Below are 18,808 nucleotides of genomic sequence, written 5' to 3'. Positions count from 1 at the left end.
TGGGGGTGCTGGTTGGAGGGGGGTGACAAAGGAGGAAAATCAGGACAACTGTAATAGCATAATCAATAAAATATAATTTTAAAAAAGTACAGAATAGAGATTTTCTGGAAACCTTCTAAGTCTTTTCTTCCTCCTGGGAAGATGGCTAGACCTCATTTTCTAACCTTGCTTGCTATATGGAGCCAGGTGACTGTGTTCTGGCCAATAAAATGCAAACAATATGGTCTGCACAATTTCTTGGCCTGACTTAACCTTTTTCCCTGTTAGATGGGAAAAATAAAACAAAAACAAAAACAAAATAGGAAATCTTTGGAGCTATGTTGACAATAGTAGAAATACAATATAAAAGCAGCTTAGGCCTCTGAATCACAGCTTGGAGGAGAGCTACCTCACTAGGAATGCCCTCAATGAATTATTACGTAAGCAAGAAGCATAGGGCTTATCTATAATGTTAGCCCATACCATTTCAAGTAATATAGTTGGTTAACATTTTATTAATATGAAACGACTAATCACAAAACATATTAATCAATTTAGAAATATTTCTCATTTATATTGTAGTATTTCCCAGTTTGTCATTTTAAGACTGTATTCATGGTAAAATACTTTTATTCTTGTATGACATTTCCTTTTTATATATTCAAACACTAGCTTTGGCAAAGTATCTATACCATTTTAAATTGCTGTGATGGCCAACACAGTCTCTTTTCTAAACAGAAAAAAATATTAAAAAGGAAGGAGAATATAAAATGGCTGCTGGAAATTTTATAAGTCTCTTTCCTTACTGTTTTCTAATTTATTTATTGCTTCATCTGGATGCATATAACCTCCAGAGATCCCAGTGTTAATAATGCCTGATTATCAGGATGTTCCCTTGTGTTGGAATTGAAGGATGGCAGAATATGCCACCCCTAATTGTGTCATTTTGACATAAGAATTATTTCAAGCTAAAAGCACTTTAAAAACCACAGATGCAAGAAAGTCCTTCTAATCTCCTTTTCTTCATGAAAACGGGAGATTTAAAACTCCCATGTGAAAGATGCCCTTCCTATACCGGGAGAAAAAACAAAAACAAAAACATTATTTATTTGGGAATCAAAGCCAAGAGAATTTTATACCAACTGGCTTTGTTAAAATAATTCTTGTCTCTCTCTTTAGCCTCCCTACATAGTTTAGTTACTTTTCCACAACTGTCTGTCTTTGTTCATCTTACTATAAAAGAATGTAGGTTCTGTCATTTCCTTACATCTTCATTTCACTATGAGAGCTCCCATGTCAGATAAAATTTATATAAATATGTCTGCTTTCTCCTGTTAATTGATCTTGTGTCAGTTTAGATACTTCTGCCTAGCCAAACAATCCTAAGAAGATAGAGGTAAAATTTTACCTCCCCTACAGAATTGCTCCCAGTGGAAAAACTTCTGCTTTATGTGACCAAATTTGGTGGGACACAACATTATAATACAAAACTTCTCTTTTTTGTAGGGTTTGAGGAGGATGATGCTCTTGGGTTACAAATGGAAAGCAGTAATCCAAGATAAATAGCATTGCATCTCAGGAACGTCTTTATTTCAATGTTGACTTTTTTTAAAGCCTTGAGAATAAGTAGTTGTCAACAAATGACTAGATGTTAAAAAGAGATTATAAATATAAAGTATTTGTTTATTTTAGAATTTTGAACTAATTTTTTTTTTTTTAAGATTTATTTATTTTTAGAGAGAGGGGGAAGGAGGGAGAAAGAGAGGGAAAGAAACACCAATGTGTGGTTGCTCCTCACGTGCTCCCAACTGGGCACCTGGCCTGGACCCAATTATCTTATCTTATTTTTGGAATGGCTAGTCATTATCTTTAAATCTCAGAATAAAATAATTAGGATAAATTAGGCTGCTGTAAAATGAAGTCTAAAATTCAATGGTTTAGAGAACCAAAAGAAACACATATTTATGGCTCACATGACATTCTTAAGTGAATGTTTCAGGTTGGTGATAGCTCTTCTGCATGCATTCTTCCATGCAGTCATTAAGGGATCCAGGAAAATTTGGGGTCTTCCATCTTAATATGTTTCAAAATAACTTCAATCATTGCCATTTCAGTCCATGGGAAGGAAAAGGAAGCAGAGGTCCACACCCAGAGATTTTCTGAACCAAGTGAGATGAGAGTTACAAATTTTATATCAGCTCACATTTTATCCTGGAAATCCATGCAAATGTCAACACTTAGCTATGAAATGGTAGAGGAGTGCTGTTTTTGGCTAGGCAGATCTGTCCAAGTTCCACCTCTATTACTGAGAGAAAAAAGAAAATGATGTTGCTAGAGAACGAGCATTAAATGTGTAATATTAGGTGTTAGAGATTTTAAATTGCTGCAGTCATTCTAAAATGAGTTGGTTTCTCTTTAGAATATACGATATTTGGGTACATGAACTAATGGTATAATAGTACGCAAACATTTTTACTTTTAAATATGTCTTGGGGAAATAGAATACATTCTTATTAAAATAATAAGAGAATTAATACTTGCTCTTTTTGAATTAGAAATAAATCTCAAATGTACATTTTGGGATTTTTAAATTATTTTGATTGATTTTAACATATCAAGTATTAATATCACATATTCCAAACTAAGCCTTTGTGGACTTCAAGCTGAAGTTTGGCTATTTGATTACAATTATTTTCTCTATTTTCCAGGGAAGTCTATTGCCTTACTCACAAAAGAAAAAGATAGTGAAAATAAAACATAATTGCAGAGCATAAATGAGAGCTACAAGCTATAAACTAGCTCAGCGGAAACCATCAAAGAGATTTTAGAGGTGACATTTGCTATTTGGCAAAACATTTTTCAATGTACCGGTTCATTATTCTTTTTATAAAATGAAAACATTTAAATGTTGAACTATTGATAATTGCTTGGTTGCTGGAACATTAACAACCAACAAATAACAGACATCACAGTAAATACTTTAATCTTTACTGAAGGAAGAATGTATTAGATTGCCAGATGACAGATAATTGCATTGGCTGGCCAATATAAAAACAGCAAAACATCAAAAAACCAAACCCTCATTTCACATACATAATTGTGACATCCCTGTTTTCTTTTCATATTTAAAAACATCTTTGCATTCTGCTGCTATTTAAATAAGAAACAATGTAGTTTATAAATATATTCAAAAATTTTTCAAAGACCACCCTATATTAAGTAAAATAATTTAGCTTGCTAAGATTAGAAGTCTCTCACATTATTTTTCTTCTTTATAATTTATAATATTGAGATATTTTATACATGTTGGAAAAAGATTTGATTTTGCCTTTTCTAGAAACTGGTGATTGGAGTTGTTTTCTGATGGCTGGCTTTGAGCAATTTTTCAGAGTAGGAGGCTAGTCATTATGGGAAAGCAATTTGCCCCTTATAGATTTACTTTCATAATGGCCAGATTTACAGGCAACATTCATATTATTTAGAAGCATACACTCAACCTGGAATTCCAAAATTGTAAACATATTTTTATTTTAATACATTCTTCCTGTTTTATTTGGTTCTTTCATTTTCTCTCTTTGACAAACAAGGAAAAATCAATAATTTTATTGTCTGAGTTAACATGCACAAATTATTATTTATTTATTTTCTGCTCTTCTCCTTTTTCCTGAAACAAATTTCTTAAAGAGTTAATAGCATTTTCTTATTCTTTGTTGTTGAAACACCTCTTTCCATTTCAAAATCATCCACAGGTAAATTTATTTTTTACAGTGAATTAAGTTTAAGTATTAGCCCCTTCCTCACATAACTAATCATAAATTTTGAGTTATTATCACTGAGGCAATTGAAAAAAAAATATATCCAAATGCAATCTCACATCTTAATGTAAACCATTTTTCCTATTTTGGTTTTCATTAGAAATGGAGGAAAATAGGTTAATCTTACTCATAAAAATACTGTTCTCAAAGTCATATCATGTAATGGATGAAATAAATCAAAAATCACTTCATCAGCATAATAATTTAATATTTGATTTTTATAATATGCTTATCACAAAGTTGACTAGGCTCTTTTGAAAAACTTACAGTTGTGAGAAATGTGCTCCTTAATCTTTGGAAAGCTGTGACTGTTGTAAAGTTATTTTGCTGATATTACTATATTTTTTTCTTTTAAATTATTTTCTATGCATTTTTCTCAGTCCTCATCAGTTTTAGCATTCACTCCCTCTTTTAAGTAGTATGGCTGTGTAGGGAAGAAAATCATTTTCTCTGCACTCTTCTGAGTTTTTGGCTGAGACCCCTGTAATAACAAAGAAATTAACAAGAGAAAAACAAGCACAAGTTTACTTTCATGTAACCCTAGAGTAATTCAAAGAGGTGGCTTTACAATTCAGGATTAAATAACATCTTAATGGGGAAAGAGGAGGGGCGATGTAATTCTCCTAGGGAGAGTAAATAAACTTCAGGAAGGATGAATGGGTTCTCAGAAGAATAGATAGGAGGCATGACAGTTGGTGACAAAAAGTGTGTCTGGGTGTAGTGTCCACTTCTAATCTCCTGTGATAAGAATCAATCTTTTCCAGTTGATGAAAACTCCTACGAAGATCTATGACAGGTGGTTTGCTTTTGCAGGATCTGTCTTTAGGTAGAGAACGGGAGCTCAGAGAAAGCCTCTCCCTGAATTAGCTGGTTTTAAATTACTTACAGCTCAAAATAATCAATATACCAAAGTGCCATATTTTGGGGTGGCATGTACTAAACTACAGTCATATTTTGGGGTGGAATATTCTGTTACCCTTCAATTGAAACTGAGCTAAACTCTCGTTATGATGGATATGTCAAATAATGTTTTCCTTTTAATCATTAGAGGGTATTCTGACAAAGTCTGGCTTCCTGGGAAAGAGAACTTGCAGTGTGTGCCGTTAATGTGGAACAAAAGAGTGACAGTAACCATGCAGTTGCTGATCTAAAAGAAATGTTAATTTCAGTTTCTCATATTAGTGTAAAATATCCTAGAATAGATGGAAAACTCTTCTACATTGTTGTAATATTTAAATAATGGTTTACTATCATCCTCAAGGTTTGCTTTTTTAAAATTTTTGTTTCTGCATAAATTAATATATTAAATCTATTTAGTTCATCTTCATTTTAATATAATAAATTAATACTTATTTTAATAAATATAAAAATTTATATTAATATTTAAAATGTATTTATCTATTTTCCCTAGAACTCTTTTTGTAAATGTTTATGAATATTTTGAATTTAATTTAGATATTTTAAAATACTAATACTTCTTTTTATCTTAAATCCCATTAATGTCTTGTATTAGTTCAGTTTTGCCCTCTAACAGACATCAAGATGAGATTTAACAGGCAAATATTTTATCAGGTGAAATATTGGTATGAGAGAAATGGGTTATAAGCAGGGTAAGACTAGGAGACCCTTCAAATCACATGCACTCTGACAGCAAGTGAAAATGAAGAAGAGGTGTTTGTATAAACACATTTTAGCCTGCTGTGGTTTTTAAGTGACTACTCTGTCATTAAGTGAGGTTCTGCATGATGATTGGGGAATCCTCATTCCACAGTGAGATATCAGAGAAGTCCTGTGTCTCCTAGGAAGGACCTGTCTTAGCATCTCTGCTTTTCTCAGTCATAATGTGTAAGCAGGCCCTAGGTAGCATGATCTTTATATAAACACAGCAATAAACTTCAGAGCACAGCAACTGGGACCATAGTCAAAGTGCTTGCTATAGTAGAACGTTGTAAGGCACACTCTCATTGCTACCACGTGTCCTTATTTCATAAGAGAGTTCTAGTCAATTACCTACTTGGATCTTTTGGAAAATAGTTATACTGTCGTAGTCAGAAAATGTAATTTATATATTTTTTCATTTAATCCAGAAAGAAATATCAAAATTCTAATAGTAATTCAAACACATAATATTACATTAGAGTAAAGTAACTCTTGTAGGTCAAGTTATCATTCTTAAGAATGCTCTTTGCCCTCCATCTCAGGATGAGGGACCAAGACATACACACAGATTCACTTGTCATAAGTATTTAGAGGTAAATATCATGGAAAGGCCAATACATAGAATTTAAATGTGAATATTGATTTTGAATTGTAAATGCAGTATCTTATACAATTTATCAAAAAAATTATTAAAAGCAATTATTTACAACTTTCCAAACAAATATGCTAACAATATAAACATATCTTTGGTATTTATTTAAATTGGAAATATATCAACATCAGTTACTAAATGTTGCATGATTTAATGCTGCATTTACATTCATTTATAAGGATTCATGTATGTTAAAATGAAATTTGATGAAAACAGAAATCCAAAACCTGTAGCTGTATATATAGAAGAGAGAAGGGACAAATGTCCCTAAGGTATTTTATTAACCTCTTGAACAAGTTGATATTTTGCTATCAGAAAAAAATAGTTTTTATCAATTTCCAATATTACTCAAAGTTAATGTATCGAATCCAAAATAAGAAGAGGATACATACATATTTTGACTTTTTATTTTTTTAAGTTCAAATTCCGTACATGGAGAAAAAATCTTAACAGTTTCCTAATTAAAGTAAAAACAAAGAAATGACACTGCTGATTAATGTCAATTAGTCTTGCAACAAATGACAACACAAACATTTTATACAATTTATATTAAAATTTTGTTTTTCAAGTGGCTTTATATTGAAAAATAAAAATAGAGTTGATTTTATAAAGAACTGTAAAGGAGTAACAGTTCACTTCCTGATATGCAAAAACTAAAAAGATTTATTTAAAATCCAGAAATCTATTTTTATACACTATGAAAAATAAAACAATTTTATAGCACTGACCAAAGGAATGGGGAATGAGCAGTTTCAGTTTACATCTCATTATTCAAGATAATTTAAATGACCATATATTTGAGGAACACTGCCATCATTTTTACATAGACCACATAAGTTTGGACTTGGGGATTTTGAGAAAAGAATTATTGATCTTGATTTCAAAGAATTTTAAAAAGCTATATATAAGCTGTTATTATAATATAAAATAAACCCACATGCAGAGAGGATCCGTTATTTGCTAAGGTTGTTTTCTATTTTAATTTAGATTTATTGCCCAATATGAGAGATGAATTTACCTAAGATTAACCTTTCTTTCTTTCTTTCTTTCTTTCTTTCTTTCTTTCTTTCTTTCTTTTTTTTTTTTTTATGGCACTACTCAAATCTTGCCTTACAGATAATAGATTTTGCCTCTTTAGCTATTGAAAAAGTGACATTTTACCAATTATATTTCTGAGTCTGACCCCATGGAGCTACTAAATCAGAATCTAAAATCTGAAAATTTTAATAAGTTCTTCAATTAACTCTATGATTTTAAAGTCTGAAAGCCAAGGACTAAGATAGATTAGATAAACTCTATTGATGAGAACAATAAATTAAGCAAACATACACACCCTAGATTACAGATTTAGCTTTCAAATACTGTTGTGAACTTGAGAAGGTATTTAAGATTCAGGGCTTCAGTTTCCCTGTCCTGAAGATGAGGACACTTCAAGAATCTCCGTAACAAGAGTAAAAGGAAGTGTGCACATAATAGTAAAGCAAGGTGTGTGCATAACAATAGTAAGGACTCTATGGAAAAGGGTAAAGAAAACAGTGATTAGTTATTTGATCCTTTATTAATTTAAAATTCATATCTACAAATCATCCAAAGATTTCTGGGAGAGTTATTGTCTCCTTACTGATCCATGTCTTTTTAAAACTGTTTTTCTCCGTTAAATATGTAAAATTACATGATCTGATGAAATTACTTCAAAGATGTAAATAATAGAATTCCAGTGGGTGTTATATTTTTTCCTTCTCATATTCATTAAATTCTCTCTGAGTAGATATAAAAAGTTTATTAATTGGTGCTGATTTGCAAATATATTGATGTCAGACATGTCAAAATAAATTAATTTGTTTCTCAATAGAAAGAAAGCAATAGAACTAGGTTGAATCCCAGTGTAATTTTATTGCACCTATTTACAAACACTTTTATATCCTAAACTACATGGCATTTAACATAATTAGGATTTTATGTGACACATGTAACATTTACTTTTATTGTTGCTTCTTAAACCCAACAATAAAAGTAGATTTTAAATTATAGAATAATTGTTTCATCTACATTTATATTGTAAAAACTGGGTCTAACATTTGGAAACTAAAATTTTCTTATTTTAGTATAGTCATTATACAAATGGCAAAGATGTTAAAAATGATTTAATTAAGGGAGATTTATTGTAGTCTACATTTTCAAATGAGAATCAATTTGAAATGTTAAACAGATATATGTGAATTAGTTTATACATCCATAGTAAAATGTATTCTAAGTATTTTTGATATTTTTATATTTTGCATATAAATTCTGTAGCAGTTAATTTACTGGGTCATACTTTGTCTGTAAAGATTTATTTCTAAACAAGAGATTTGGGGTTAATTTGATTAATTTTCTCCTTACTGAAATGCAACTGTTTGTGGTACACCCTTACAATGTTATACTACACAACAATAAAAAGTACAAAACTACAAAAGACATGAGAAAAGTTTAAATATATATTGCTAAGAAGCTAGTCCAAAAAGACTACAGACTATTATCTAAACTATATTATATTCTGGAAGAGGCAAAAGTATATGGATATAAAAAGATCAATGGTGGCAGGTTCAGGGGGAGCAAACGCTGAATAGGTGAAGAACAGGAGATATTTTTGATCACTAAAACTAGTCTGTGTGATACTGTAATGGTAGATATATGACATTATACATGTGTCCAAAGCCATAGTAATATACTACACAAAGAATGACAACTGATAAAAGCCATGGACTTTAGTTAATAATGTAGTGATATTGATTCATCAGTTGTAACAAATGGACCACACTAATGAAATATATTAATTATAGGGGAAATGGGGTGGGGGTACATATGGAACTCTAAATTTTAAGCTCGATTTTTCTGAAAACCTAAAACTACTCTAAAAATCAAAGTTTATTAATTTTTTAAAATGTGCAACTATTTTACACATAAAAATTAGGGGAGGTGAGGACAATGCAAATATAGTAAAATAATACACTAATAACATTTATCTATCAAAACTAAGATTTTTTTAGTTGAATTATTAGTCTCTGTTTAAGTATTAATTTAGTTGATTTAAAACTTTAGTCAAAATCTGTGGGTTTTGTTTAAAGTGACCAATAAAGCCCAAAGTATTGTTCCTGGGGAATCATAGGAGCTGGTGTCACCATCAGGAATATGTCAGGAACCTGGGCATCAAACCAACACAGGTCAAACCTCTGGCTAAGGCCATTCCTAAAGGTGTTTGTAAAATAACTGAAGTGTCCTTTGATGGATGACTGAAAACATAAGATATGGCAATATGGCATATACATATATACAATGGAATACTACTCGGCCCTGGCTGGTTTGGCTCAGTGGATTGAGCGTCGGCCTGCGAGCTAAGTGTCACTGGTTCAATCTTCCAGTCAGGGCACATCAGAGAAGGAAAACTCTGACTCCAAAAAACCTCCGCTGCCTTGTGGCATACCTCTTCAGGGGAAAGGCTAAGGGAGTAAACCCCGACAGAAAATCCGGAGCCGGAGTCCCTAAGGCGGTTTGACGTTGTAGTCAACACCGGCAACTCCTGCGGCGCACCTGAAGCCAAGCTGTATTGACTCCGTCTTTCCCTTGGACCCTTCAGCTGAGAAGAGAGGGGGGGTCTGCTGCATGGGCAACAGCAGACCCTCCATATCACCCTGCCCAGGCTCTGTAGCTTCAGCTTCACTGGAGAGGACACTCCAGCGTCATCGCAAGATGTTGATTCAACACGGGAGGAGACAGATACCGTGTCACTCCCGAGTTGGACTGCACAGCCATTCTCGGCGGTGCAGATAGACTCTTAAGCTACACCATCGTCTCTCGAGACAGACGGCTGCCGACTACGACGACGACGACGACGATGACTACTCGGCCATTGGAAAAGATGGAAAACTACCGTTTGAGACATTGTGGATGGGCCTTGAGGATATCACGCTAAGTGAAATAATTCAGACAGAAAAAGTTAAGGACCATATGATTTTACTCATATGTGGGATACAAAATTGAAAGCAACAAATGAACAAACATACAAACAAAAACTCGCAAACACAGGTGACAGTTTGGTGATTACCAAAGGAAAAGGGGGTAGGGGCTAGTAAAGGGTAAAAAGGGAGTCAGCTATATGTAATGAAAGGAGTTTTGACTTTCCATGGTATGCAGTGCAATGTACAGATGATGTGTTAAATAGTTGTACACTTGAAACCCATATGATATTACTAACCAATATCACCCCAATGAATTTAATTAAAAATTAAAATAAAGCTGTCTCTAGTGTCCAAACTCCGTATCTATTAAAGATATATTCATTTGCTTTAGCCTACTCTTAGCAGTCTTTTTCTGAACAATGGGAATCCAGTTAATCTCTTGACTCTTAAGCTTCATTATTGAAACTGTCTAGTTCCACTATATTGAGACTTATCTATTCTGAGTGCCCCGTTTATTGTAAAAAGTTTTTTCTCAGTTATATCAGCAGTAAACTAGCTTTCAAAAGTAAAATTCTGGAATTACAGTCAACAACTATTTGTTTTAAATTATGTGTTAAAAGGTTAATTAGAAGAGGGCTAATGACACATTGTTTATTATAAAATTGATGAATTGCAACTGTATGAATGAATAGTAGGAGAAAGACTTATTTTTTAAAATTATCTTTGAGGAATTCTTATTTGGTTGTGATTCTTTTTTTTTTTTTTTATTCATTTATTGTTTTTCTATTATAGTTGCCCCACTTTTTCCCCCATTGCTCCCACCCACCCAGCCCTCCCCTTCTCCCACAGTCAACCCCCACCCCATCGTCCATGTCCATGGGTCATTCATAGTAGTTCCTTGACAAGACCCTTCCCCTTCTTATCCCCTTTTCTCCCTCTCCCCTCCCCCCTGGTCACTGTCAGTCTGTTCCTTGTTTACATGCCTCTGGTTCTATTTTGCTCATTTTTTTGTGTTGTTCATTAGTGTTCTGTGTTAGGTGATATCATATGGTATTTGTCTTTCACTGCCTGGCTTATTTCACTAAGCATAATATTCTCCAGTTCCACCCATGTTGTCGCATATGGAAAGAGTTCCTTTTTTCTTTCTGCTGCATAGTATTCCATTGTGTAAATGTACCACAGTTTTTTGATCCACTCATCTACAGATGGGTACTTAGGCTATTTCTATGACTTGGCTGTTGTAAATAGTGCTGCTATGAACATAGGGGTACAATGATTTTTGGCTTCTGGAATTAATCAATAGGTTTTTATTGTACTCAACAGAAAGAAAAGAAGGACTAATAAATCACATTGTATCAGACTCAGAATAACAAAGCTGGAAACTGCCTTTCAGATAGTTCACTCTAAAAATCAAACAGTCAGCTCTTAGATCAAGTCCATAGATCAAATAAACCAAGTCAGATGACGTTTCAACAAATAAATTTTCAATGGTGGCCAAAAGGTTAAAGTTTGTAGAGTGCACATAAAATTTAGAATTTACTTTTCCACTTTAAAATCACACTAGACTTAAACTGTTGCATTTTACTAATTACACTTATTAAATAGAACATGCACCCCCTTCCCTATTAATTTATGCTCAGCTCCTTTGATTCAATTTTGATATTTTTCTATCCTATTATCTGATTTTAGCTCTTGATTTATACCATCTGCTTCATTTTGTATACAAATTACATCTGACTCCAAAGGGAATATGTAATTTGCCCAGTCATGCTTTGGTACCTTCCAGGGCATTAAAAAAATGGGTCCTGGCAATAAATAGAAAAGAATTGAAATTTTGTAATCTAATGGTCATTATCATAGAAGTGTATTTAATTCTAGCCTGAAAAAATTGCACTTTTATGATAGAAGTTTTGATTCTGGTAGAGTGAAGTATGTTGAAACAATTAAGACAAGTGTTAATAAGGAGATATTTTGCCTAGAACTAAATCTGTTTTAAACATTTATTAACAAATAGAATTTTAAATGCTTTTAGTGGCATGCATTGTATTTAAATTCCTTCTTAAAGCATGTCATTTAATTTGTTCAGTATTAATCATTTTTATCCATATTGTACAAAACTGTGCATAAATATTTTTATAGCTGGCATTTAAAAGACGGCATTTTTCTAATGTTAAAGCTTAAGGTACATTAGCTTCAGACTTTATATTTCTGTACTTTAAGAGGATCAATAAACAAATTAATTGTTGGAAGTACAAAATTTAGCTCTTATGCAAGACAAACAAGTAAACAATTTAAGCAGTGTTTAATTCCACAAGAATTAATTTAGCTTATAAAAATTATTTTAGAATACGACTACCATGTCTTCTTATATCAAACTTAAGTTGCATGCTATTTGATCTGCCCTAAGTTAAACAATTCATTGCTCTTAATATTCAAGCCATGTGCATTAGCAATCTATTGCAGCATAACAATGTTAAAACAAATTTAGTAAGTTAAAACCATATATATCGTTGTCGTCGTCGGCAGCCGTCCGTCTCGAGAGATGATGGTGTAGCTTCTTAAGAGTCTATCTGCACCGCCGAGAATGGCTGTGCAGTCCGACTCGGGAGTGACACGGTATCTGTCTCCTCCCGTGTTGAATCGACATCTTGCGATGACGCTGGAGTGTCCTCTCCAGTGAAGCTGAAGCTACAGAGCCTGGGCAGGGTGATATGGAGGGTCTGCTGTTGCCCATGCAGCAGACCCCCCCTCTCTTCTCAGCTGAAGGGTCCAAGGGAAAGACGGAGTCAATACAGCTTGGCTTCAGGTGCGCCGCAGGAGTTGCCGGTGTTGACTACAACGTCAAACCGCCTTAGGGACTCCGGCTCCGGATTTTCTGTCAGGGTTTACTCCCTTAGCCTTTTCCCTGAAGGGGTATGCCGCAAGGCAGCGGAGGTTTTTTGGAGTCAGAGTTTTCCTTCTCTGATGTGCCCTGACTGGAAGATCGAACCAGCGACACTTAGCTCGCAGGCCGACGCTCAATCCACTGAGCCAAACCAGCCAGGGTAAAACCATATATATAACATCTTAAAATTTCTGTATCTTAGGAACTGGTTACCTATGTTCTCTGTTTTATAGTTTCACACAGTTTTAAATCAAGGTGTTGGCCAGAGCTAGGGTTTCATCTGTGTCTTTAGTAGAAAAGGGTATATTTCCAAGCTCATGTGGTTGTTGGTAGGATTCAGTCACTTATGGGATGTTGGACTGAGGGCCTCAGTTCTTCACTAATTGGTCAGACATCACCTTCAGTACCTTGTCATATAGACAATTCCATGTTCAATAACTTCATAAATATGGCAGAGGAGATAGAGTCTACTAGCAAGAATGAAGTTACAAGTTACAATCTTATGTAATCACTGAGGTAACATCACACCTACTTTGCAGAATTCCATTGGGAAGGAAGAAGTCACTCTCTGCCCCTCATGAAAGAGGAGGGAAATACTCAAGGGTGGGGATACCAGAAGTAGGGATACCAGAAGACCTTTTTAAAGACTATTGTGTTTCCATAACTATCTGATTTTCAACCCTTGTCATGTTTTTATTTCATAATCACCAATGACAACCACTAAGCAAAGTGTCAAATAGCAAACTGTCTTAATGTCTCTTTATGATACAAAATATCATACAACAATGTGTTCATGATCAAACCAGTCCACCCAAAGCAACCTACTGTCACGTTTGTAAATGTTTTGCTTTTTGTAGAAGACTATTTTGATTCAGTTACTGAAGTCATTTTTATTTTACTGAACTAACACTATGACAGTGACTAAATAAGTTGCTTATAGAATACAATTGTGTTTCTCAGAGATATTACTTAAAAAGTGTCTACCTAGGCAAATGTATCTTTTTCTAATCTAAACATATTTTTCTTAAATTAGTTGGGACTCTTTGATTGGAAGTGATAGAAATATTAGATAAAAGAAAAATAAAATAAAATGTTTTTTCCAGAACTGAAACAAGCTTACCTAGATTTAAGTATAAAAACATTTAGAATATTAGTCTAAGTGTAAGGATTCTATTTTCAACCCCAAATTATTTAATTTGTGTTGGTATCATGACCAGCAAGAACCTCCTTATAGAGAACAAACATTAAAATTCTAGCCAAAATAAATAAACAAATAAATAAACCCTATTTTTCCTAATAGTTAACAGTAAAATGTCTGGGCACAAGTTTCATTGGCTGTGAGAGATATGTATCACACATAAACCCTGAGTAAAGGGGATAAAGTGTCCTCACTGGTCAGAGAGAGCTAACGTGTGTATCTATATATCTCACCATTGGTCAATCGTACCCAAACCACTTACACTGGGAATGGTGGAGGTGTGGCTATCCAAAGCAAACCCTGGATGCTATTGACAAAAGAAGGCAGAAAAGATGCAGGGAATAAAATAAAGTAAGAAATAGTTACTGACCATGCAGTGAATATATAGACCACCATTAGGTGCTGGAGCATCCGTAAGATATATCACTTTACATTTAGGTAACTGAGTGAAACAAGTTTATGGACTACAGTGCCAAAGAGCAGAGCAATTTGGGAAAGATGTTCATGAAGATTTCAATGTAATTGGTTTTTCAGATTATACTTGTATATCAGTATTTGTTATAAAAGGCTTAAATGAAAGCACAATATAATTGCACTATGTAATCTAGGTTAGAAAAACTGAGAAAATGTGGATAAAAACGAGGGGTAATATTAAAAGTGTAAGTACTGAAAGAAAAAGAACATATAAAAGAAATAGCAATAGGATTTATCTTATCAGTTTGAAAAAAGAAACTAAAGCTTATTAAAAATCAGATGAGTTACTGTATACAGATTGACTCTACTCAGAAAGACTAGGAGATATTGTTAAAATTTGTACTCAATAATTTTCTACATCTATTGGAGCTGGATCATACAAATATCTGTGAGTTATAAAAGTGAAATTATTTACATTAATTTATGAAAATAAAATTTTGATAGACTAGTTAGAGTGATGAGTAATATATAATGAAATTGAGTTTTGAGAATTATATGAGGGTTATACAATCATTAAAATATATTTTTGAAATTAAATAAATACATAGTACTGGGGACATAAAACAGCTAGATTTAAGAAAATTAAGTGAATTCAAAAGAAATGTAAATTTTGTGATGCCCTCAATTCAAATACTTTTAACAGTTAAAGCTTTACAATCCAGCAAGAATAAGGACTAGACAGACATTTGGAAGCCATTTTCTTAAATATGATAACATCAACAGCACAATAGCAACATATTACTTGAGCAGTTGAGGGAGCAAATTGTATCTCTATATTACTTTTAGTCCAGAAGGTATTTTAGAGACACATGAAAAGACTTTTGTATGGTATTGGCAGATACTAAAGCAGTAGTATGTTCCATCTTAGATTTTTAAAAAAAGCAACAAGATCATTTTAAAAGAGCATTTTCATGATTTTAAAAAATTATTTTAGGACTTAAGTTAATGTAGTACTTTCTGAAGAACTTCAGAAAATAGTACTATTTAAATAAACACACACACATAAACAAACACATTTTATTAATAAATTCAAAACTCCATCCTGGCACAATGGGCGATATAATTCTTATTTTCTCTAAACCTGCAGACCTCCTCCAGTGAGTGAACTTGCAGCCAGAGGGACTATGGTTGGTGTGATTTCTGCTGCAGCCATCAATCAGAGTATTGTGTACTCCATTGTTTCTGGAAATGAAGAAGGTGAGTAGATGGTTAGTCTGTATTTTCACCATAAACTGATTAACTTGAATTTGGAATTAATTTCAAATTGAATTATTGTTTACTCTAGATTAAAAAAAAATTCTAACTTAAAAATTTAGTTACCTTAACAAAAGTGATCCCCACCCATGAAATATTAAATAGCTAATTTTTGAAGCCTTCTCCTCCTTCTCATTTAGGGATATTTCAATGACATCTCTTTAAAATTAACATGTGGTGCTTTCAGATTTAAGTCATAGTTATTACCTTACAGGAGTCTCTCTCCACTGTCCTGTACCATCATTGGCCTCTACTTCATGTCATACATTAGCTAATCCTAAATAAATTTTAGAGCCATGAATAATTGTAAATTACCAAAGGATACATCCATGATAAAAGTCATATATATCATATAATTGATTCCTCAAACAGTTAGATTAGATGTACAATTAACAATTTAAGTAAATAAATAATTTAAGTTTTGTCTACTCATTACATTTCACTAAGAATAGAATGGTTGTGAGCTTCTAGGAATAAATCCATAGCTCAGTCTTTATCACCCATTTTTTGTTTCCCCAATATCCATAAGTTAGTTGTCTTCTGTTTTTCCCATTTGAAGAACCAGATGGCCTGGTAGTCAAAATAATTAATATATTTAATAAATGCATGGATAATAAGTATGTAATAAAGGAATGAATGTTAATGCTGGTATGCAGTTTTCCCAGAAATTGTAAAGGCCATTTTCAAGTATTTCAACAGCCAACCTTTACAAGAAATTGCTGCCCCTAAGCAAGTGCTCAACACCATACTTTTACAATTGCTGATTGCTTTCTTCTTGGTTTCCCCTGTGCCGTTATGCCTCCTCCATGAATATTATCACTAAACTTTCCTTATCCTTGAACTTCCAGCATCTGATATATATTTCTGTAATTCTATCGATACTTCTCCCTGAAATAAAAAAGGGGCTCTACTTATTACCCACTTTCCCCAACAATGACTATTTTTACTGTTTATTTGCTTAACATATATTTATTACTTCATTAACAAATAGTTATTAAACATTCAATAGGAAGCTATAGACAATAAAACTTACTCAACTGCTAAATATATAGTATTTGATAGGAATAAATGCTGTGGAGAAAACTAAAGAGAAAAATATAACATGAGTGCAAGAGGTGGGCTATTTTACAATTTACCAACGTGGCCTGCTCTTAACTCATATATTAAATAAGAAAATTCATTTAACACATGGATATCAGAGCAAAATATTTTAAGCTATTTAGAATAATAAAACATATTTTCTAAGTAACCACCGTATTAAATTATCTGTTTTTCCCTAAGGTGTTCTTAGCAGAACACTAAATTTACAGAATAATAAAATGCATTACATCATAAAAAGTATAATAACTTAGTAAGATTATAAAATACTTGGTTAAACAAATTTCAATGAGTTTCTTTAAAACAGAATTTCTGAATATTTTTAATATGGTAGAAGACCATCTGAATCGAGAGTGAGGGGTATAGTACACAATGTTCCCTAATGTAATTATGTAATTGATCACAGAAACAATCATTTCCAGGAGAATATTAAATAAATAAATAAATAACCTAGAAGTTAAAGGCCTGCAATTAGGTTAACACTGATGTTGATAAGTATTGGAACAAAGTTTCCACAGAGCTGTAACAGTTCCCAAAAAGCCAGCTTCTTATCCCTTTTATGTATTACTACTATTTTAAATATGTTTTTGAAATCAAAGTGGCTTTTAAAGAGAATTATTTTTCCTTGTAGTGTGAAGAAAATGACCAAGAAATTGTGTTTTAATTCTAGATCATTTTGGAATTAATAATGTCACGGGTGTTATCTATGTGAATGCCCCCCTGGACTATGAAACAAAGACAAGCTATGTACTACGCGTCCAAGCTGATTCCCTGGAAGTTGTCCGTGCCAATCTCCGAGTCCCTTCGAAAAGTAAGTTACGTCATTGAAGGTTTTTTAATATGAATTTATGGTGTTTCTGCTCATTTGAATTTTTTAATTTTTAAATTATAGTTGACATACAGTAGTATATTAGTTTCAGGTGCACAACCCCATGATTAGACATTTCTTTACCTTGTGAAGTAATCACCTCAAAGCTCAAGTACCCATCTGAAGCACATATAGACGACTACATTCCCCGTGCTGTAGCTTCCAACCCATGACTATTCTGTAACCAGCAATTTGTCCTTCTCAATCCCTTTACCTTTTTCACCCACCCCCAACCCCTCTTCCATATGGCAACTTTCAATATGTTCTCTGTATCTGTGTCTGTTTTTGTTCTGCTTGTTTATTTTGATTTTTAGATTCCACATATTAGTGATATCATCTGGCATTTGTCTTTCTCTGACTTAGTTCACTCAGCACAATACTCCCAGGTCCATTTATGTTATCGCACTTGGCAAGATTTTATTCTTTTTATGGTTGAATCATATTCCATCGTATATGTGTACTTATTTATCCATTCATCGATTTATGGTCACTTAGGTTGCTTCTATATCTTGACTGTTATAAATAATGCTGCAATAAATATGTGTGTGTGTGTGTGTGTGTGTGTGTTTTCAATTTAGTGTTTTGGGTTTCTGTGACTAAATACTCAGAAGTGGCGTTGCTGGGTGGTCCTTCTTTGTCTCTTGTTATAACCTTTTTCTTGAAGTCTGTTTTGTCTGGTATAAGTACTGTTGCCCTAATTTTTTTGTTTTGTTTTTTTTCCATTTTCATGAAATATCTTTTTTTTATTCCTTTACTTTCAGTCTATGTGTGTTTTCAATCTGAAGCGTGTTGCGGACAGTATGTTTAAGTATCTTATGTTGTTACGTATTGTCATTGTATGTTTTTTGATTGGAGCATTTAATTCATTTGTGTTTAAAGTAATTGTTAGTAGATATGTATTTATTGCCATTTTATTATTCATATTTTAAATTTTTGTTTTCTTCTTCCTAAAGACCCTTTAGCATTTCTTGTAATACTGGCTTGTTGGT

The 18,808-nt window shown here is 33.0% G+C and overlaps 1 protein-coding gene across 11 annotated transcripts in view; it reads left to right on the top strand.

Annotated features, from left to right (window-relative positions):
• Window positions 1-18,808, top strand: part of PCDH15 (protocadherin related 15) — a 686,961-nt gene that overhangs the window by 547,242 nt on the left and 120,911 nt on the right. For all 11 annotated transcript variants that reach the window (XM_090279288.1, XM_090279289.1, XM_090279283.1 and 8 more), the window contains 2 exons: window positions 15,687-15,796; window positions 17,622-17,762. In XM_090279288.1, coding sequence (XP_090135414.1) covers window positions 15,687-15,796; window positions 17,622-17,762 — 251 coding nt within the window. The remainder of the gene's footprint in view (window positions 1-15,686; window positions 15,797-17,621; window positions 17,763-18,808) is intronic.

The sequence above is a fragment of the Furipterus horrens genome, unplaced genomic scaffold, assembly GCF_987537825.1.
Source record: "Furipterus horrens unplaced genomic scaffold, mFurHor1.1.pri manual_scaffold_5, whole genome shotgun sequence".
Classification (NCBI taxonomy): Eukaryota; Metazoa; Chordata; class Mammalia; order Chiroptera; family Furipteridae; genus Furipterus; species Furipterus horrens.
Note: the sequence above shows the minus strand (reverse complement) of the source record. Positions and strands in the feature narration are given on the sequence as shown.